Source organism: Polypterus senegalus, chromosome 8 (genome assembly GCF_016835505.1).
Source record: "Polypterus senegalus isolate Bchr_013 chromosome 8, ASM1683550v1, whole genome shotgun sequence".
NCBI lineage: Eukaryota > Metazoa > Chordata > Cladistia > Polypteriformes > Polypteridae > Polypterus > Polypterus senegalus.
Window position 1 is genome coordinate 15,182,458 of NC_053161.1, and position 23,949 is coordinate 15,206,406.

The following is a 23,949-nucleotide window of genomic DNA, read 5'->3' on the forward strand; positions in this document are numbered from 1 at the left end:
TAAGGAGTGGCTTCCATCTGGCCAGTCTACCATACAGGACTAATTGGTGGATTGCTGCAGAGATGGTTGTCCTTCTGGAAGGTTCTCCTCTCTCCACAGAGGACCTCTGGAGCTCTGACAGAGTGACCATCGGGTTCTTGGTCACCTCCCTGACTAAGGCCTTTCTCTCCCGATTGCTCAGTTTAGGTGGCCGGCCAGCTCTAGGAAGAGTCCTGGTGGTTTAGAACTTCTTCCACTTACGGATGATGGAGACCACTGTGCTCATTGGGACCTTCAAAGCAGCAGAAATGTTTCTGTAACCTTCCCCAGATTTGTGCCTCGAGACAATCCTGTGTGGGAGGTCTACAGACAATTTCTTTGACTTCTTGCTTAGTTTGTGCTCTGACATGAACTGTCAACTGTGGGACCTTATATAGACAGGAGTGTGCCTTTCCAAATCATGTCCAATCAACTGAATTTACCACAGGTGGACTCCAGTTAAGCTGCAGAAACATCTCTAGGATGATCATGGGAAACAGGATCCACCTGAGCTCAATTTTGAGCTTCATGGCAAAGGCTGTGAATACTTATGTACATGTGCTTTCTCAATTTTTTTCATTTTTAATAAATTTGCAAAAATCTCAAGTAAACTTTTTTCATGTTGTCATTATGGGGTGTTGTGTGTAGAATTCTAAAGAAAAAAATGAATTTATCCATTTTGGAATAAGGCTGTAACATAACAAAATGTGGAAAAAGTGATGCACTGTGAATACTTTCCAGATGCACTATATATATATATATATATATATATATATATATATATAATGAAAAGTGAGTGGGTATAGAAAAGAATCACCCCCTTCTAAATATTCCCCTTTTTTTTTTTGCGTAAAAGGAAAACACAAAAAATGTTTCTTCCCAGCTTTACTTACTCAGTGCAACCTATAACATCCAAGGGAAGGGTATCACAGGTATGGTTCAGAAAAAATGAAAAAATGAAAAACAAGACATACTAAGATTAATAAAGGGTCACCCCCCAATGTCAATATTTTGTTGAACCAGCTTTTGCTTTAATGACAGCCTTGAGTTTGTTGGGATACTTCTCTATCAGCTTTGCACATCTAGATTGAGCAATGTTTCCCCACTCTTCTTTACAGAACTGTTCAAGTTCGGTCAAATTGGATGGTGAGCGTTGGTGGACTACTATCTTCAAATCTTTCCACATACTTTCAGTGGGATTTAGGTCTTGGCTCTGACTGGACCACATGAGGACATTGACTACACAGTGGCTGAAGGAGAAAAAAGTTAATTTTTTTTTGTGCTTCGGGTTGTTGTCGTGTTGAAAGGTGAACATTCTGTCCATCTTCAACTTTCTGGCAGAGGGTAGCAGGTTTTCCTCAAGAATTTGACGGTATTTTGCCCCATCAATTTTTCCTTCTACCAGAATGAGACCCCCAGGCCCTGCAGCAGAGAAACACCTTGACAACAGGATGCTGCCACCTCCATGCTTTACTTTAGGTATGGTGTGTTGTGGATGGTGAGCTGCATTGGATTTCTGCCAGGTGTCCCGTTTGGGATTGAGGCCAAATAGTTTGGTTTTGGTCTCATCTGACCATAAGACCTTTTTCCACTTGGCATCAGAATCTTCAAGGTGCATTCTGGCAAGGCTATAACGAGCCTTAATGTGGCCTTTCTTGAGAAGTGTCTTTTTCCTTGCGACCCTCCCAAACAAGTCACAATTGTGGAGCGCTTGTGAAATTGTTGTCACATGCACACAATGACCACTCTTTGCCATAAAATCCTTTAAGTCCTTCAAAGTGGCCATTGGCCTCTTGGTAGCCTCTCTTACCAGTTTCCTTCTTCCTGTCCCATCCAGTTTGGAAGGATCACCAGATCCAGGGAAGGTTCTAGTAGCACCAAACACTTGCCATTTCTTTATTATGGACTTTACTGTGCTCCTTGGGATTGATAAAGCCTTTGAGATTTTTTTGTCTCCATCTCCTGCCTTATATCTGTCCACAACTCTATACCTGAGATCTTTTGAAAGTGACTTGGCACTCATAGTCAGTTGTTTGCTGTCAGTTGCACTACCAAGCAAGGGAATGCTCTCGGAACAGCTGTTTTTATGCTTCACTAAACACACTGATTACAGTTGATCACAGGTGGAAGCCAGTAACCATAGTCTACAATGGAAATGGTGGCTACTTGCACCTGATTGAATTTACAAATATTGTTTAGGATGGGGGTGATCCTTTATTAATCTCAGAATTTCTTGTTTTTTATTTTTTTAAATTCTTCTGAACTGTAGCTGTGATATCGTTTACTTGGATGTTATAGATTGCATTAAGTAAAACTGGAAAAAATATTGGTTTGTGTGTTTTCATTTAACACTAGAATTACCAAAGCCTACGAAAAAACTTGTAAATCCGTCCCACCTTAAATCCTTTCGCACCTCTCCGTCAGCGTCCTTTGTCATGTAAATGAGTCGATAAGCCCAAGCAGCAAGCAGCCTGCTATATCATCTCCCCCACCCACGCAGACCCAGCTCAAGCCTTGATTATCTTGGAGTGAAGTACTGGAGTTTTACAGGGGAAATAATAGATCGTTATTTGGAATACATGCATTTCATGTGTGTTCCGTGTCTACAACAATCTATGTAAACGCATCTTTAAAACAGAAACTTTTTTTATGTTTTAGTAATAAATAACAAAATGTAGACATGAACTGTATAATGTATGAAGCCCGAAGTCCAAATATCAAATAAACACTTTCACAAAAGGTGTAAGTGCAATACGGCAGCGGTTAGACCTGCTGACTTGTAATCAAGAGGCCACGGAGTTCGATCCTGGGTGTCTTGCAAGTATGCCATTTTGAGTAGTGAGCTGCTCTTATTGTTAACATACTTTTGATTTGCAGCTGTAACAGCCGGTGTAAATTTATAGTACATGTAAAAGTTAGTTTTTTTTTCACTTTTCTTCTCTCAGTCACGATCACAATATAAAGTATCACAACAGATCTGATGCTGTTAGTTAATATTTGAAACTAAGAAAAACTGTAAATGTGAGTGATGTTTTGAGATAATGAAACAGGAAATTCTCTGATCTGGAGGAGTAAAAGCTGACCCACAAACGCTAGTGTGTCATGCCTTTTTAATATGTCATTGTCACTTGAATTTATTTTATTCAGTTTTATTGAGTGTTGTTGCACACACTGAATTAGTATGCACCTTATGGTCCATGATGTCAAAGCCACACTGACAGACAGACAAAGGTATATATGACATTTGGAATAATTCATTTTAATGACCTGTATAGTACATTTAAGAAAAACACTGTGGCACTGATGCAACATTATTCATATTATTCATATTCATTTGCATGCCTTCTTGCGGTTGTAATCGGGAACTGTGTCCTTTTATGACCAGAATATTACTAATCAGAAAACATCATCGCACTAATGCAATATTATTTGAAAACGAACAGCCTCAGATCGGGTGTAAATTTATGCTGACGCTTTTAGTTAGGGTCAGATCCTTGGTAGGAGAGTGTGAATGTGACTGAAAGAATAAAACTGGAAAAAAAAGCTAACTTTTACAAGTTCCATAAGTGACCCTTTGGAATTGTAATATAGTCAATTAAGTGAATGCTCTTTCTTTAAACAAAAAATACTTTTTTTCCTGGCACAAAATGGATGTCTTATACGGTATGCCAAATTTATAGTCAGTCAGTCAGTCTTTCATTTTCCAACTCGGTATATCCTAACACAGGATCTGTGGAAGGGTTTTAAATTGAGTTTAAAGAATTCATCTTAAGTGTTTGTAAACTTTTGAATACAACTCTGTGACCATTCATCAATCTGGGGACAAGATGCTCTGATGATTTTTCTTTCTTTTTTTCACTTGTGAATTTCAAAGTGTCAGATAGATATAGGAGTTTTTCAGACATTGAGAAAGATCATTGGTAGATTTAAAGCAAGTGGCAAGGACAGTATTTTCAGCAGTTGTCCTTAAGATAGATATTCAGATGCATTTCATTAAATGACAATGGTTTGATGTTAAGTTGGATGATGTCTTGTATGTTTCCCCTCTCGCTGAGTCTTTTCATGATAGTATTTTGGTATGGTAGTATTTTGATAGCAATGGACTGGCATTGCATTAATCATTACTTTTTTGTACTCATTGCAGCCAGGATGGGCTGTGATTCCCTGTGGTGCTCAAACAGATTAAGTAAATATGATAGGTAAATAAAGTACTGTGATTAATTAAGATTGGCTGCTTTTGTAAATGCACTATTTTATACATGCATTTTAATTCTAGCACTCATTAGATAAGCAGAATAATTGAATTTAGTGTCATATTTGAAAAAAAATTGTATGAATTTAATCCATAAGGTATGTCTTAGAAGAAAGAGATTATAGCTTTTGAGTGTTAAAATTAATTATTTTATTATTGATAAATTGTTAATTTCATTTGCTTATACAGGATGAGCCAAAAATAAGTACCACATTTAAAATGTTTTATTCTATGAAAATGCTATAAGATAAAATTAACTTCAATTCAACACAAGAAGGATAAACAAAATAGATTTTTTTTCATTGTGTTTTAAAAATGATGTCTTCAAGGTTGTGGCCATTGTTACCGATATACTCTTTGAGGCGATTTCTGAATTCTCACATGACTCGTTCGCCAATTTCAAGGGGAATAGTGGCGATTTCTTGGTGAATAGTGTCCTTGAGGGCTTCAGGGTTTTAAGGTTGGTATGTGTATACCTTTGACTTCAGATAGCCCCACTAGAAGAAATCACACAGAGCGAGATCAGGCAAATGTGAAGGCCACCCAACATCGCCGCACAGGGATTTAAGCTTCCCCAGAAGCATCTCCTGCAAAACTTGCATGGATCTCTGTGCCGTATGAGCAGTTACTCCATTCTGTTGAAACCAGGCCTCCCGTGCAGGGGTCTCTGATGAAGTTCACAATGGTTGGTTTCAGCCCAGTAGAAAAAGTTTTGTTAATTTATGCAACCATTCAAATGGAAATGTGCCTTGTCGCTGCACATGATGATGACATCTTGATGAACAGTTTGCAGATTGTTCGCACACAACTCTCTACTGCTCTCCCAATCTCTCTCGGTGAGTTCCTAAACTATCATCATTTTGTATGGATACAAATTAAGGTCCTTGTTGAAAATCCTGTTCAAAGACATGTTGGAAATGGCAAAGGCAGAAGCATTTTTGCACTCTGAATGTCAAAATTGGTACCCTTACTACTAGGATGTTTTCAGTATCTGGGGACAGCCTGGAGATTTTCTGTTCAATGTTTTACCCGTCTTTCAAAATTTAGCCACCCACTGAAGAAATGTTTTCTGATTTGGGATGTCACCATTAATAGGAATGCTGAAGTGTGTTCAGAAGGCACGTTGCGTAGTGATGATGGTTTCATTGTTTTTAAAGACTGCTTTGACAGCGACAGCATGGTGAGCACCGGACCAAGGCATGTTGCTGACTGAAAACTACAAGGGATCGGCCCCCCAACCTACTTGCCCGCTTATACCTTGTGCAATGATCTTGAGAAATGTGGTACTTCATTTTAGCTCACCCTGTACTTTTCTAGTATACGTAAAGTTTTGGCTATAATATGTTTTGTTGACTGTGCAGCAGACTAACCAGTGTGTTTTTCTTTATTGTCAGGCATTGATTTGGAAAACATTGTCTACTATAAAGATGACACACACTATTTTGTGATGACTGCAAAAAAACAAAGCTTGCTGGAGAAAGGAGTGATACTGCATGTGAGCATTAAAAGCATTTTATGCCCATTGTACTTGATGTGAATGTATATAGTGATATGGAAACCATGGTCATGGATTTAATAATGCTGCTGTTTGATTAATATTTTTTGTATTGATTGTCTGCCTATTCCTTTGAATTTGATTCACTTTAATATTTCAGAATTTATTATGTATACATGTATACAATAAATACATATAAAAGCTCTCATTATATGATGTATTTCTAGAGATATATATTCTTTATGTATTCATTATATAATAATAGATTTTGGTTGAAAACGTGAAATAATAAATTTTTTAGACTTAAGATAGAGAAAATGACTAGCACCTACTGTATCTTGGTGTTTGCTTGATTAAAGACTTCCTGGTAAAGGCTTCTTGTATCAGCTGAATTATGTAAGTGGTTCTTTCCAGTGTAAATTCAACACTAAAAACTACTACTTTTTCTTGTTTATGGCATCAATATTTAGAAGTTATTTGTTTTATTAATCTAATGCATTATTTTTTACTAATTATAAAATATTTTAGCAAATGTTAATATTTTATTTATTATAACTTTTTTTTTTCTGTGGGGATTTCTCCATGACAGGACTTTGCTGACACTGAGTTGTTACTTTCTCGTGAAAATGTTGATCAAGATGCACTTTTGAACTATGCCTGTGAAGCTGCTGACTTTTCTACCAACCATCAGCTCCCCAAGCTTGAGTTTGCAATTAACCATTATGGACAACCTGATGTGGCCATGTTTGACTTCACTTGCATGTATGCTTCAGAAAATGCGGCCTTGGTACGAGAGAGAAATGGCCATCGGCTTCTTGTTGCCCTTGTTGGGGACAGTTTGCTGGAGGCAAGTTTACCTATGTGTATATAAAAGTTCATACATTTGGTACCTGATTCTTGCAATTCATTCAGTTTTTTTTTTTGAGGTAGTAAACAAACTGAAATATTAATTAAATAGCAGTATGTTTTTTAATTCAGAAAAAATAACAATTAAATCTTCAGTACTTTTTTTTTGCTTTCTTTGTCTATCCACCCCCATTCCACCACCCCATATATTCTTTCATCTATTTATGTGTTACTTAGAAGTCTGTTTTTTTTACCTGATAATGTTTTATTTGCAGCCTTCCATTATTGCAGGGTTCCCACGCGTCCTGGAAAACCTGAAAATTTTGAGGGTTATTTTCCAGTCATTGAAATGACTTGGAAATTGATCGAAATGGCCAAATGTCCTGGAAATAATCTTTCTTGTCCTGGAATTTTATTTCTGTTTTCGCTTTTTCATTTTTCTGTTTGAAACAGCTTGCTGTTCATAAGTCTAGATATGATGACAGCTGAGCTAGGTCGTGGCCTCTGCTGCGCAATGTCTCCACCTACTGAGACATGTATAGGCAATTATATTTGAGTTTTGACCCTCGTTGCTCTAGCTTGTCAGTAGCTGACAGGAGAACAACAGAACATCAGTTCATCACTTGAAATTTCTGCTGAGTGCATGACTGTAAGTATGACCACAGTGCATATGGTGCAACTGACAGTTTTCTTCATACCGTCTGATGCAGACCCAGGTCGCATATTAAAAATGTCAAGTAAATTGGCTGTGCTAATTTCTGTTAGCCTGTTAATGGCTATTCCCATTAGGTGTTAGCATAGTGCTAATTGTCTAATGACGGTAATCAGAATCAGAATACTTTATTGATCCCGGAGGAAATTGCTTAATCAATCTAAAATCATTTTGTAGGTCTACGTGGTCCCACTGTTAAGCAAATAAATTCAGTGAACCAAACCTAAAACAGCACGAACACAATAACAGTCTTAAAAAGAATTAGACTAAGAGCTACTGCTTTCATTTAAAACAAATAGGGCTTAGGCTACTTGAACCCTACATCTAAATGCCTGTTCTTGTGCGTTTGTGTAGGTTCGTGTGATATCCTTGCAGCCGAGCAATCGCCACACAATAAATATTACTTGGCTTGTGCCGTTTATTTGCACAACTGAACATGCTTAACAGCTCCTGGCTCAACTTCTTATTCTAGCTTGCTTCCATTATTCCACAGAACGTTAGCTCCCTCTAGAGGAATTATATGGGTATGCTTTCACATTAAGTTTACCACAGTTACAGAAAATCTAGCCAACATTTTTGTACATTACTGTATTTAATGTTTTTGACACTAATAGGCAGTGTGGCAGGAAAAATAGTAGCCTATAATGGTTAATTTAGAGAATGTACTTCTAATTACAGAAGTGAGGGAAAGCAGAATCATGTCAAGGAGGTGTACGTTTAAGGAGGAATGGAAGATAAATCCTGAGTTCAGGGACTGGATAGGACATGTGACAGATAATGTACATCGGGCATACTGCAAGATATGCAAGAAAGCTTTTGATGTAGGCAACATGGGCATTTCTGCTGTTAAAAGCTATGCCAAAGGACAGGGACACAAGAGGGTCATGTCAAATCAAGCCACAGGACCACGCATGACCGATTTCATCAATCAATCTCCCACCCCCCAAAATTCTGAAGCTAGCAGACAGGCAGCAAAATCAGAGAGTCAAGAAAGAAGCGAGGTCCAGCCATCAACTTCTGTAACTCCACCTCAAGCTACACCCACAGTCGGAGCTCATTTTTCAAGTGAAGCTGTTTTAGAAGCAGAGATCCGCTGGGTGATTAAAGTGGCCCTTTCCAAATATTCTTTCAATTCCTGTTCAGATATGGGTTCATTGTTTCACCTGATGTTTCCAGATAGTGAAATTTCCCAAAAATTCTCATGTGGTGCAACAAAAGTAGCGTATTTGATGTGTTTTGGCCTTGCACCATATTTCAGAGACAAGCTAGTGAAAGACATTAGACAGTCCAACTGCTATACCATTTCATTTGATGAATGCCTCAACAAAATAACACAGACCGAGCAGATGGATGTGCTTGTGCGGTACTGGAGTGATAATGAAGAAAAGGTAGTTGTGCATTATCTGGACTCCCAGTTTCTAGGGCACACACAATCAGAGAACCTTGTTGAGAGCATTAAGTTTCCCTCTCTCCACTTGATCCAAACAAGCTCCTGCAAATCTCGATGGATGGACCAAGTGTCAACAAAAATTTTTGAGATTATTTGAAGAAGACAGGTCTAAGGAGGCCCCAGATATTAAAAGCTTGATAAACCTAGGAACCTGTGGTCTTCATACAGTTCATGGAAGCTTCCAACAAGGTGAGAAGGAAAGTGGATGGAAGATAGGTGACAAACTAAGAGCCCTTTGGCAGCTTTTTCATGACACACCAGCCAGATGGGATGACTTTATTGAAATTACCAAAACATCAACATTCCCTCTAAAATTCTGTGCTCACAGGTGGGTGGAGGACTTGCCAGTGGCAGAGAGAGCACTTAAGATGTGGCCACATGTTGAAATATTTGTCGACAATTACAAGGAACTGCCAAAGAGTAAAATGCCAACGTCAACATCATACACTGTGGTCAGAGAGGCTGTTGGTGACCCCCTTTTTGAGGCAAAATTACAGTTTTTTGCCTATGTGGCAAGGCAGCTGAAACCCTTTCTTGTGAATTTCCAGACTAATGCCCCCATGATACAATTTTTGGCAAAAGACCTTCAGGCCCTTCTGAAGAGTTTGATTTTATGCTTTATGAAGAGGGAGGTACTGGATAACATCAAAACACCTGTCTAAATGCTTAAAATTGATGTACTGGACAAAACACTCCATTTGCCACTGAAAGAGGTGGACCTTGGCTTTGCCACCAAACAAGCTCTTGAGAAAGCCTCAGAGAAGCTGCTTGAAAAATGCTGCCGGGTCAACAATTCCGGAGAGAATGTGTAGCCTTCCTGTCCGCAACAGCAAAGAAACTGCTGGACAAATGCCCTTTGAATTATGCAGCAGTAAGGCACATGGCATGCCTAGATCCAGTAACTATGATCAGCAATGAAAGGCGTGCCATCTCCATGTTTGAGAAGCTCTTACAGCTGCTTCTTAACGCCAAATGGCATACAGCAGAGGACTGTGACCAAATCCTGAGTGAGTACAAGATGTTCCTCACTGAAATAGTGCAGCACCATAAGGAGGAATTTCAGGGGTATAGAAGTAGCTCCTGTCGGCTGGACACATTCATGGGAAGATTTGCTGGGGACAAAGCAGAGTATGCAATTCTGTGGAAATCAATGAAAGACCTGTTCACATTGTCACATGGGCAAGCAGCGGTCGAAAGAGGGTACATGCTGGTTACAAATCTGAAAGGAAGGACTCTGATGTCTCTTCGCCTAATCCAAGATTCTTTGACTGGTGGCTCATTTGATGGAGTATTGCCAAAGCCCCTCTTGCAGCATTGCGGAAATGCCAGGATGTGATATGTCCAATACCTTGATGATGAAAAAAAGAAGAAAAAGGAAACTGAAAATGACAAGCAACGAGAAGAGCTCCGCTCTGAAATCACAAAAGTGGCAGCAAAGAGACAGAAAATAATCACTAGCATTGAGGCAATGCAAGAAGAAGCAGGTACAATGGCAGAGAAGGCTGAGAGAAAACAGGACTTTAAACTGCTCAAAAAATCTAATGCCTATTGTAAAAGTGTTGCTGGAAAAAAAAGAAAGAGGTCATCGGTCGGGGTGCAGTTTTATCAGACCTCAAGGAGCAACACCAGCATTTTTTCTAAATCTAGGCCTACACCAGATGCCTTTTTCATAGGTTACACTACAGTTACTTATATATTGTTTTTTTTTTCTTCAATATACTGGAGTTCAGGCTCTTATCCTTTGTTCCTAGTATTCTTTCTAGTTTAACCAAGTTTTCAACTCAGGAATTGATGGCAAGGCTATCATGATTTAAAATGGATGTATTTTGCTTCTTTCCCCACAAAGATAAGTTCTTTATTATAATCTTTGTCGTTGACTTATGCAAATTCTACAGCTGCTGTATTCCCAGTAAAGCTACCAGTTGAAAGTTAACTCTGACTTTGTTTTGTCGCGTGCCAATTGTTGCATATATTAATGTTATAGGCATCATACACATGATATAGGCAATAAATTGGCTTTATGCAGTTTTGTTTAATACAAACATTGTACATAAATTTATTTGATACAAACAATGACATAATATGTAATATGCAAGTAACTTTTACTGAAATTAGGTCACTATGGTAGCCTATTTCATGGTGTGATCAACAGCTCTATACTGAACATTATGGAATTGCTCAGTATATGTCAGTGTTTTGATAGTTTTCCACAATCCAAGAGGCATTTATTTCTTTAAAAGAGTTTTGCAGTTTAAAACAGTGTAACAAAAAGAGGTCAAACAACTCCATTATACATCAGTGCATTAATTGGTGTTGCCTTTATGTAATTTAGCATATCGGTGACACTTAGTCCCTGCATAATCAAAGAGAAATTAAAATGGCGTTAAGCCTGCGACTAAAGAGTATGACTGTATGACCAGATCCTGTCATGAAATTCCAGAAAAAGCTCCTGGAAATGTCCTGGAAAATGATTCCTTAAAAAGAGTGGGAACCCTTGTCTGTGTTGTATGGTATGTTTTCATGGCTATAGAAATATTAAATCTATAAGGATAATCTATGTGAAATTAAACTATCTTTGCCTTGCAACAATTGCTCTTCATCAGTTGCACAGTTCGTAGACACCAAGCTTATCCTTTAGTCACTGTCCATTGTCACTCATAAGTTAATTTGCTATGATAAACATAATTTAAACCAGCATTCACACTTGTATTCTTGTGAAGTAGGTGAACTGACAAAGAAGGGGCCAAGTATCTGAATTTCCCTTGTTGTTAGAAATGGTAATTTCTGTATAACTTCTGCTGATATGAACAGGATCCTTTGTTGGACAGAAATGTGAGTTGCTCATTGACTTATTATAAAACATCTGCATCAGTCATTTGCTTCTGACTGATCTTAGTTCTGGAACTAAAGAAGTATACAAGTAAAAGCCATCAAAGACTACGTGACAGCCTTATCAGTCGTCAACTGGTTAGCATTTAAGTATTATTGACCATCTGTTTGTTCAGTGCTCATCGGAACTGACAACCACAATAAAATTAATTAAAAGAAAAGTCACACAGCACTAGGAGTATGTGATACCGTATGTATTGTCTATGATAATTTCTTAATTGTTTTAACAATGTGCAATCTAAAATTATGTCACACACTTTTAAAAAACACACCTCTTTGTCTGTGTTCCCTCCCAGTGTTCATCGTGTTAGCTGTGATAGGAGGAATTGTACCTGCAAAGTTTGAGCACTCTATATTGATTTTTGTTTTAACATTTCAGCCTGTTAATGATAAACATTAACAGATACAAGGTGTTCAGTGTGACGATATGCATAAAGCATAACATCAGAAGTCATAATGCAGAAGCTTTGGAGGTTAACCGGATTCAAAGCCAGAGCACAGCAGTACAATGGGATAACTTAGTCACATGTGATTGCATGTGCTTTCTTTCCTCCCTCATACTGCTTGATCACCTTCATTTTTGTGTTGAGATCAATTGCGTTTTTTCCTGTAATTATAAGACAAATGTAAGTGAACGCTGTCGAAACTGCTGCAGGTAATAAACTGAGATCGAGATGAATGAGTCACGGCATATGCTGTTCGTTTATAAAATGCAATTTATGTGAAATTAATGTAGTAATGAGCCCTGTAGGTGTAAAAAAAATCACTTCAGACAAATTATTAATCCATTCAAACAAATTCCATAATTCATTTGAATGGATTGTTTTATTTTCCATACGAAACATATGCCTATTGGGCGTGTTTTATTTCACAAGCTGTCTTGGTTTGGGGTCATCCATTCCAAAGTACTTTTTTTTTTCATCTTTCATTATTTAAAACACTTGCCCAAATCCCTGGCTCCATCTTGCCTCTATGGCTGAGAAGTTAGAGCAGGTGATGACACAAGGGAGGGAGCAAAAAGAAAAAGTCCTTTGGTGGCTATTTCAAAAGAAGACAGGAATTCAGAAAAGGTGAGTCTCTGCTCACTGCCATTGAAAAAAAGATTAAAAGCTGCTTGATGATACCCGAGGTGGACGATGATGTCAATCCACTGGAGCAGTGGAAAACACAAGAAGTACATTTCACCAATTTGGGGAAACTTGCAAAAAAGTACCTGTGATCCCAGTGTCAAGCAGCCCTTCTGCGAAAGGGCTTTCATCACTAGAGGAAATGTTGTAACTGCTCTGAAGCCAGATGCTGTGGACAGACTGGTGTTTCTGTAACATGACTTGAAGTTTCCTCTGTAGAGTTTTATAATTGTTTTATTTTTTCTGATATCTTTGTGCAATATTGTTTAAAAATGTTATTGATTTGTGTTTTTGTATCTTAGTGCAGTATATGACAGAACCTGTTTACAAATGCTGAGGTTTCTTTCTGTGCAGTAACTGACAGAACTTTTGACTTTTACAGTGTAGTGCAGTATGTTAGATTTTTGTTTTTGCTTGTAGGCTACACAATTTAACTTTCAGCAAAACTGTTTATCCAGACTATATAATGTTCATACCTTGTAGTGCAATTATGATTGATATTTTATTCCCTTTGGATTCATATCTTGTTTACATTAAGGGTAAGTGTCTCTTTAAAATGCTCTAATTATATTAGTTTTGTTGAGCTTAGTGCAATTTTTTGTGTAAATCCTGTAGACCACTTTGAAATGGTTTAGATCTTAGCAATACTTTGACTGGTGATTGTAATGTTTTTGTGTTATTTTACTTCAGTTCTAAGTAAATAAGACCTGTTTTCCTTGAGTGCTATTTCCATTAATCTCATTAGTAATGTAAAATTGATATTCTATTAAGAAGACCAAGCTAGATTAATAAGACTTTTGCAACCAAATTTTTAAAAGAAGCCAGATGTTGTCTAATTATCATTACTGTTTCATCAAAGTCTCAGAAAATTTCAAGAATTATTTTTTTGCACTATCCCACTTAAAATTCTTAAGTCTCTTTTGGCTAAATTTTAATATCCTCGTTTAAATCACATGGTACATGCATATGTTAGTATAGTGAAGAGATCAGCCAGCATAATAAAATTAGCTTATTTTCTGTACAAAATAATTCTGGAATAAGCCTTAAAAATCCTAGCTGATGCACCTGTATTTGGTAGAATACACTGCCAGTTGTAAATAAAGCTCAATTTTAGTAACTTAAGCATCACCCCTTACTCACTTTCTTATAGCTTATATTTTTGTAACTGTATACACAATATTGATACTTTAGAAGGGTTGTTTGAGAGAGTCCTTTTGTCATGCTTTTTGGAAGTATGCTTTCATTGAAAGAAAGCTTATATACTAGTATAGATTGACACTCAGTCAAATATGGACTTAAAACATACGGTTATTTAGGTGTGCATGATAAGTTGAAAATCCTAACAGTATCAAATGATGATTGAGTAAAAAAAGAAAATTATAATTTTTAAATCTGATGCTAGGATTATGTTATTACAAATCAAATATATGCTGCAGAAACTGACATTAGCAATGCTGTCTGTGTGGTTACTTTTCACTGTGAATTTCAGGGATAACAAAACAGAAGTATGCAACCCTCGCTCCGTTTTGCCACAGTGCCTTAAAATATTACTATCCAAGTTTAATTAGTCATCTAATTGGAACACTGTCTAGACAAGTGCATGGTTTGCCACAAAACCAGTGGGGAAAACCCACTTTGTCTGCATTACATCTTGCTGCTTCTTTATCAGCTAAACATTTTATTTGAGAACCTTCCAGTCAAACTAACCTAGCAAAATTTGCTGTTCTGATATTTTAGGCTACACTGCAGAATGTTTTCAATTAAGATAATTAACTAATAGAATGAGAGTTAGTATTAAATTTGTACTTTTGGATAGTTTTAGAAAAAAAGCTAACTGCCAAAAGCCAAGAATGTTTAAAGGAACTCAAAGTTTACTTATCAATATGTACAGAATAAAAAATAAATATTGATTTCAGAATGGCAGAAGTATGTCACAGGAAAAAATGGATTATTGGTATTGCCTTAGATTTAGCATATTGGGTTATCTGATGGTTATTCACAACATTCTTTAAGAAGATTTAGGCCAAGTTTATACTTCACACGACACAGCGCATGCTACAGCGGATGCTCCTGCTACACAAGCGTTTTACTGTTTATACTTGCGCACGTACTTTATGTAAATCTGGAGGAATCCAGCAGGTGGCAGTGCGAGATATTATCACAGTGAAAACATGTTTGACTTCTCTGTGTTGTGAATTGCCTGGAACACCCATTAAATTCCGATGATACCTTACCACAGTATCACTGTAAAGGATGTTTAATGATTAAATCCATCAATCCAGGATTGTGTCAGTTCCAGCAAGCATTGGGCACAAGGCTTGAATACAAGCACACACATACGCTGGAGTCATTTTAGCGGCACCAAATTCCCAAATCTGCATATCTTTGGAAGGAAACCAGAGCACAATGTGGAATCCAAGCATGGAGTACCAGTGATGTGGCTCCCTGCGTGACAGCAGTTCTACCGCTCCGCCACCACGTCCCCCTCGTATGTAATTATTGACAGTATTGATTATTTTAATGAAATTAATGATTTATCTATAAAATGTAACATACACACTTTAATACATTTCATCATGAAAGTGATATCAAGTATAAATCTAAAGATTCTAAATTTGCAGAGAGTTGGAATATTATACATTTAATGTGTTCTGTGTGGTGATCTATTGCTGCTTGCTGTAGCAATTAAAAACTGAGGTGACATTTATGATGGTCTGCTTTAATGATAAAGTACTGTAAACTATGAGGTTAAAGTGGACATTTCAAGATTAAAGCCGAAATTTCCAGTTTAATCACAAAATACACGTTTTCACCATGTCCTTAATTTTTTTTTCGCAGTGGCTCAAATATAGCACTGTACATTATGTTGCTGTTGTGAAGTTGCAAAAAAAAAAAAAAAGACTGCACAAAAGATGGTATGTGAGACTTTTAAAATGTATAGTGTCATTATGAATGGGAATATGTGACACTTGAATATAAAAGCACCACGAATGCATCTGTATGTCGGCATTTTGCTTCACCAAATCGAACCATTCATCAAACATACGCACATTGATCCCGTATGATCCGCATAGAGGCTTTCTGTCACATGTAGATAGTAAACAGAGACTCTGACGTCACATCCCGACTTTTAGCACACTGCACCCCCTGACTTTTTTGCTGGTACTGCAACTCACGCACGCGTCGCATTAATTTCAGAGGACCTGCTCAGATGACGCGTCAAATGAACGCTGGGAACGTGTGGCAGCCATGATACGGGCGCGTATGTGTTCTGAGCATGAAGTATAAATGAACCCTTAGCCTGCATCCCAAAAGTAAGGATGTTTGTTCAACTGGCAGCTCTGAGTGTGGATGTAAGTATATGTGTACCTAGCAAGAAACCAATGTTTCATCCAGAGTGTCTCTGTTTGCATTTGACATTGACATTGTAAGCTCTACCACCCCACATCCCTATAATGCAGTTTTACATTTTGGACAGATGAAGGAAGTTTCATTTTTTGGCTTATTAAAGAACAGTTAATTTATTTAATGAAAATATATATTTTATTAATAATGTATAACAGTAATCCCCTGCTCTATCACGGTTCAGCTATCGCGCCCCCGCTACATTGCAGATTTATTAATACTATTATTATTACTAGGGGTCTCTGCCCCCTGCTCGCTTCGCTTCGCCCACCCCCTCGCTTGGTTTACCAGATAAACAATTTAAAGAGATTATTTTCATGGTAATTGGTACATATGCATTATTTTCATTCTTACTTTAAAATTTTTGTTAAAACAATCTTTGTCCTTTATTTCCTGCCCCGGACGTGGTTAAATATGTTTCTCGAGGCACTTATAACGCTGCTCGTGTTGTGAAGGGGGGGGTTTGAATGCACACTAAAGAGATGCGATCGGTTCAGCTAGTGTCTTGCTGCTGCTGCTGGTCAGCTGTGTGTTGTGCTTGTTGCGCTTTGTGTCAGTCACTTAAAAGCCGGTACAGCAGCTGTCCTTTTTCCACTTCATGTCTCTGCCGCTCTTTTTGTGAAGGGGGACAGCTCAATGCTAAGCAGAAGTGGACAGATCAGCTACTTTGTGCTGCTTCTACCAAGATGCTTGCCTGTTCTGTTTGCTCTGTGCGGTCTGAAGGGGGGGGGGGGTGACAACTGAATGCACGCTAAGGAGAAGTGCTCGGATCTGGTCACAATCGCGTCGCTCAAACTCCCCCCTCCTCCTGAGGTGCTGCGCTCCTGCCACTTTGTGTTGGGAAGGGGGAGCTGAATACATGCTAAGGAGAAGTGGACTTTGTGCTGGCTCTGTGCTGCTTGTTTTTCAGCTTGTCACTCTGCGTGTCAATCATTTAAAAGCCTGTACAGTAGCTCTTATACTGTCTCACTGCCTTGTCTTGCGTGAAGTTAAAATGTTTTATAATAGAGAGATGTTACTCATATCCTTAGCCCGACATCCACATATCATGTGTGTTTACAAAGTGTGTTTTAATAAGTTTACATGTGTTTAAAGCATGTGGGATGGTATTTTAAGGCTTAAACGATAAAAAAAAAAAAGTGGTCTTTCTATATTGCGGAATTTCACCTATCGCTGGTGGGTCTGGAACGTAACTTCCGTGATAGGCGGGGGATTACTGTACTGCACATTTATGACTAATTTTGGCTTTCTTTTTGTATCCACTGTATAGCCTTTTTGGCCAATGGGTACTGGTATTGCTCGTGGTTTTTTGGCGGCCATGGACTCTGCATGGATGGTGCGCAGCTGGGCACAAGGAAACTCACCTCTAGAAGTTTTGGCAGAAAGGTACTGGCCTCTGTAAGATTGTTTCATGATATTAAATGCTTCTTTAAACAAAGCAATTTTAAATGGGATAATATTACAAATATTGTAAAGTATAGTATATAAAGAATATTGTAAATATGTTTCCCGTACAAACCATTTGAATTAATGGTTTATTTTTTTTAAGATATAAATACAGTGAAACCTCGGGTCACAACTGTAATTCGTTCCAAAACTCTGGTTGCAACCCAATTTGGTCGTGATCCAAAGTAATTTCCCTCATAGGACTGTATGTAAATACAACTAATCCGTTCCGGACCGTACGAGCTGTATGTAAATATATTTTTTTTTTAAGATTTTTAAGCACAAAAATAGTTAATTATACCATAGAATGCACAGTATAATAGTAAACTAAATGTAAAATCATTGAATAACACTGAGAAAAACTTCAACAGAGAAAACTAACATTGCAAGAGTTCACGCTATAGCCTTATGAACCGCTCTCTGTAAACACTTTTTTTTAATGAGTTTTAGGCACAGGGAACAAAATGAACATTTGAAAAATCCGTAATTTATATAAAAACTAACCATAAACAACCAAGAAAACTAACCTTGCATGAGTCGAGTTCTGGCATGAAGGAAGTGAGGAGGAACTAGGTGGAGAGGAGATTACAGTTTTGAGGTAAAGTCTGTGACGATGAGGGTTCGCTGCATGCTCCCATCTTGCTTCCGGGAGTCCTTAAACCCGTCACCGTCGGTAATGTTACCGATGAGCACAACAGTGAGACACTACAATCGAACAATCGGATGGTGCAAAAAGTGCCAAGTGCTTTTATTAAAATCAACAAAACAACAATCAAAAAGAAAGTCCAAATTATGTAAAGTGGTTTATTAAATAAATAAATGATCCCATAAAAGCAGAAGTGAAGTGGAGGTTAAAATCCAATAGAAAAAAGTCTTCATTAAGTACAACGAGATTAAAACAATGCTCGAAGCAGTCTGTTTAAAAACAAGCCTGGCACATTCTTTAACTGCCTTCTCAGCCTTACTGCCTTCTTTAACTCGCTCGCTCTCTCGCACGCTCTCTCCAGCACTCTTCTGCTCACTCTTTCGTGCTCTATCTCTCGCTCGCTGCACAGGGAATGCACAGGGAGAGACTGAACATGTGCGGAAATTATTGGCATGTACGACCCGGAAACCTTTTGGTTGTAACCCGATTTGCATGTGGACCGAGACGTTCGTGACCCAAGGTTTCACTGTAATTGTACATGTTTATCGGTGTTTTATTTGTATTGTGTTTAAATACTAAAAAATGAAAAAACCAAATGCAGTAGATAGATAGTTGCAACAAGCCATATAATTTCTGGCATATACTTTTCATTATTTGACATGCTTTTTTCTTTTTATCTTTTTGCCTTTTAGAGAAGATAATTTTTTCAGACATGTAGTTGCAGCAAGTTTAAAAATACATATTGTCACATGCTGCCCTATCCACACTGTGAAAGATTTTTGTTTAGCATTTGGGCAGTTGCTTGCAGAGTTAAGGTCAGAGTTGGTGTGGAATAATATGCTCAGCTTGTGTTATATTTATGTGGGTATACAGTTGAAGTCATAAGTTTACATACACATAAGGTAAATTCTTTTAAACTCGCTTTATAACCCCTTCACAGATTTTACACTAACAAGCTATAAAATTGGTGTTTTGTGCAGGGCAAAAGTACTGTACTTTTTTCCAACAATGTTCACAGACAGAGCATCCATTTTTTATTGAGTATATCGCACTTGTAGTGTGTAATGATTACCCAAGGCTCAAAGAGGGCAATCCTACATTGAGAAAAAATCGTTGTGCTCTTAATAACACATTGGACCTGGCTATTCTGCCTCTTCTCTCCTCAAAGCTTAGTACAGGGGGTCCTCGGGTTACAACGTTTTGACATACAACGTTTTGAGTTTACAATGCTCACTCCCATAAAAACTTAACAAAATTGGGACATGAGAAGGAATAAAGGTATGGATTTTTTTACACTTATTTTTTCTGTTACTACAGCACATTGTACAGTACAGTATATTTATGTCCTTTTTTTCAGGCTTAGATTTTGTGTTTTTATGTTCTAGATTATGATTTTGCAAATGTGTTAAGATAGGTAAGTGACTTAGGCTAGAGTGTGTTTCGACTTACACCAAAATTCGGGTTACATCACTGTTGTAGGAACGGAACTGTGTCGTAACCCGAGGACCCCCTGTATTAAGCAATGACAAAAACAAAAGGAAACGTTTGTGAAACAACACAAGAGAAAATTTTATAAACTTAGATATATTTAAACTAAACAATTACACACTTTCACACACTACAACAGAAAAAAATAATAATGTCCCCTTTAACTGTCTCTCAAGGAAATGCCCATCCCATAACATAGACACTCCCTTAAAAACACCAAATTCCCACTTTTCATTAGAAAGGATGGCCAGTCCCAACAAACCCCACATATATACATAAATATACACAAAAACTCTCAAGGTGACTTGAAGAAACAAAAAAAAAGTCCCTGTTCAGGAGAGTCCAAAGGGTTATTGTCCATGAAAGAAGGAGAACCGTGCGACAAGAGCAATCACATTGGGAAGAATCGAGAAAAGATGGATGATGGCCCTATCCCATTTAAAAAAAAAAAAAAAGGTCACAGATCTCACCCTCCAAAATCGGCACTCCAAAGCCTAGGGACAGTGTGAAGAAAGAACGAAAGAAAATGCAGGTGGCCACCTCACCTTGTCCCAGAATTCGGGGTCAATTTAATTTCTACTGTTTTTCCTTCAGTGTCGATAGTGTCTGTCCTATCTCCCTTGCAATGCAAAGCAACTATTTCTTCTCCCAATCACTTCCTTCTTGACGACTTTATTAGGTTAAATGCCTTTTCGCATGACCTTAAGCATTTTCTGTGGTAAGTAAGTTAATTGGCTGAAATTCTTACCTTCTTTGATGTATACAGGTAACATTTTTCCCCCAATCTAAGTACTGACTAAATTTGATTTGTGGAGGTGGCTTTTCAAACTTGACAGATCCTCCATGACTCTGATTTTCAAACTATTTAGCTCTTTCTTCCAAAGTTATGCATGGCACATTTTAATTTAAGCGCCTTTTCATTGAAGTTTAGTGAAAGTTGCTCTCCATTCGCTTTCAGTTCTAGAATGGAAAAGTGACTGATGGATGGAAAGACCAATAAAATCAACAGATTCTGACACCAGCGAGGCGTACTTGCACATGAGCATGAATTGGTGCTTCTTCTTAAACAAATTTATCATTGTAAAATTTTTAATAATATCTATAACCTATACTGTCAACTGCACACTTGCATGTACATTATGACTAGTGTAGGGAAAATCAAAATTGCAAAAAATAGTTTCATTTTTGCATTTATTTTCTTGTTTTTGTTTAATTTTAGTTTTCAGAAGTTTTTCCTTTTTATTTATTTTTTGGTTAATTAAAATGATTTTTGTTAATGACAAAATTATACATTATATATTTTCTGGCCCAATTCCTTATATCACCAATACACTATACACAACATACAAAAAATGAATAATTCCTCTTATAAAAAATAAAGATATTAAATCTGGAGAAAGAAGAGAAAACCATGAAATCATATAATTTAAAATTACTTGGAATATAATTGTAGCTGCATTTACCCAAAATTGCCAAAGTTCTGCAGCTTCAGTATGCTTCATGGGATTCTGACAAAAGCTTGACCCATTGAAATGATTCCACAGACAAAATATCTTTGTTTTAAAAACCTTAGTAAAAATTTAAAGTAAAACATTTCACACACAAATCGAGAAAAAAATGATATAGCAAAGAAAAATGTTTTTGTGTAAGAAAAGTTCTGTTTAAAGCTTATATATCTTGTTTAATTCTTTAAATTTGCTTACAGTTGAACCATTTCTAAATGGTCAGAAAACTGTATGGTTATCCCATTTTCAAACTGTGAATGGGTCTTTCAGTCCCTCTTAGCACTGGGACCTATTCTAAACAACAACTGACACAAATTCGCACTGTATTACAGATACAGCAAGTAAGTTCCATCTCATTAACTTACAGGGGGTAAAAGACTATACCTTTGTCTATGGCTATGAAAGAAAATTATATTCAAATTAAGCACATACTAATATGAGTTTAACTTGCAGCATTAACTTTCTAAGTTTGGCTCTTACAATAATGTAAAAATAATTTATAAAATAAGTTCAGGCAAGTAACATCTGTAAAGTTACTTTCAACAGTATTGCCCAAATGAGTGTTTGTGCAAGTGTGTACACTTCCCTTTTATGGATTAATTGATAGTGCTGTATAATTGGTTTCACACAGCAGTTCCTGCAAGTAGGAAGAATACTACTTTTATTTTAAGAAATTCCAAAAATATGATTTTAAATTAACTTTCCTATATTTACTAAAGAGATAGTAGTGAGCTTTGTTTTGGAAAGACTTATATTGTAAAGAATTTGAACATTTTTACTGTGGTTTTCTTTTCCCAAATACAGTAGATGAATGAAGAGAAAGATTAGCTCAACAATTAGTAATATATGGAGTGTTCAAAGAATTTGTCCCTTGGGAAAGCATGTATGACTCAAAAGACATCTGTTACCTTTTCTAGCAAGTTCCACACAAACATTTGCAGTGTTCTCCCCAGAAATTTTTTCCAGCAGGGTGGAATGAAAAAGTAGCCGGGCGGGACGGCACAGGGAAATTTGGTGGTGGGGAAAATTAAATGTGCACTATTTTTATTAGTTAATTATTATAAATTATTTTCCAATGCTCAATATGACTTCCTTTTTTAAGGTTTGACACTTGTGCCAAAATAGTTTTATTAAATTTAAGAAGTATCCAATTCAGGATTCTGAAAGTCAAATTTTAAATAATTGTTAGGACATAAACCAAGAGGCACAAGTATTGTCGCTGTCGGGAAGAAAAATGAAAACGATGAAAAAAGTATGGGAAACCTAATGAAGAAAATTTTTTAAATATTCTTCAAAGCCAACTTGCATATGCAGAAGGTGTCTTCAGTTAAATATTTATTCTTCTTTTCTTCCTAGAGGCCCAGATGTCTGCAGCTTTCCCATAATCAAAGTCCCCAGGATCTGTGCCCTCCAAGGATATCACTTATCATACACTGTCGTAGTGACTGTACTGCAAAGGCATGGGACAGCCATCTAGTGTCATTAGCCATTTTCAGCTTAATCTGGGGAATGTTCAGAATATGAATTTGAATTTCTATTTAACCAGCCATCCTAACTGAAGAATTTTGGTAGAAATAGAACAGCCGCCTTAAGATGTCCAGTTTTGTTAAATAAGGTACAGCAGCTGCTGCTTGGGCACTTGCAAAGGCCAATCGGCGGTTAACACAGTGACAGTTGACCGAGAGTCCAGATGTTTTATTTTTAAGCAGTTTTGCCACACCTTTCTGTTTTCCAATCATAACAGCCACTCCATCTGACCCTAGCCCAACTAAATTAGCAGTTTTCAAGCCTAGAGTGTCCATAGTCTCACCCGGCGTGTTGCTTATAGTCTCCGCTTTGCCATCAATCATATTGTGGGTTGATACAAAACTAATTCTGGCCTCTTTAGTGGCTTGGCAAACACATTTAATGTAAATAATTGTTTTACAACTGAGATGTCTGTGGTTTCATCACACCGAATACTGAAAAAATTTTCTGCATGTATATTTTTCAGTATGTTAGATTTTATTTCTAATGCTAAGACATCCAGCAGCTCTTGCATTATTCTTTCAGAGATGTAATGTGCATTTTTACCAACATTGAGATGTTGTTAAAAGGACAGCCCATTACTTTACAGTGTTCCAACAGCTTTTCAAGCAACATTATATGTGACAACTCATTTTTTGCCAACCAATGCATGGATCTTAAAGCTCCCACAAAAGCATATCTCTGTAAGTTATTTAACACAGATACAGATCTTTCAATTTGACTGATTCCAGTTTGTTCTAGTACGCACTGTCCTAAAAGGTCAGCAGAAGATTCAATATGCATTTTACTTTTTTCATGGTCCTGCAAGCTTTCTTTTTGAATTCTTGTGCATGGCACGTTTACCCGAGGTAACTCCCTCCTAGGGGTGTGTGTGTTTGAATATTTCATGAACAATGAGCACCACATACCATTTTCTTTGACCATTCGCCAATTAAAATCTTTAAACCATTGTTTGTTTATGCCGGATAAGCGGTGCTTAGATTTATCAATTGCCAGAGTGTGTGCTGAAGAAATTTCTCCTGATGGACCAGCCTCTGCAATGTCTTTGTCTGAAATTGCCACATCAGGAGTTAATGCCGCACCTTCATTAGTTTGTGGTGTCTCTTTTCTGAAATAACTGAGCAGTGTTGTTTTCTGAACACT

The 23,949-nt window shown here is 37.3% G+C and overlaps 1 protein-coding gene across 23 annotated transcripts in view; it reads left to right on the forward strand.

Annotated features, from left to right (window-relative positions):
- LOC120533808 (protein-methionine sulfoxide oxidase mical3a-like) overlaps window positions 1-23,949 on the forward strand; it is a 457,937-nt gene that overhangs the window by 200,310 nt on the left and 233,678 nt on the right. For all 23 annotated transcript variants that reach the window (XM_039760805.1, XM_039760806.1, XM_039760797.1 and 20 more), the window contains 3 exons: window positions 5,665-5,765; window positions 6,355-6,612; window positions 17,465-17,580. In XM_039760805.1, coding sequence (XP_039616739.1) covers window positions 5,665-5,765; window positions 6,355-6,612; window positions 17,465-17,580 — 475 coding nt within the window. The remainder of the gene's footprint in view (window positions 1-5,664; window positions 5,766-6,354; window positions 6,613-17,464; window positions 17,581-23,949) is intronic.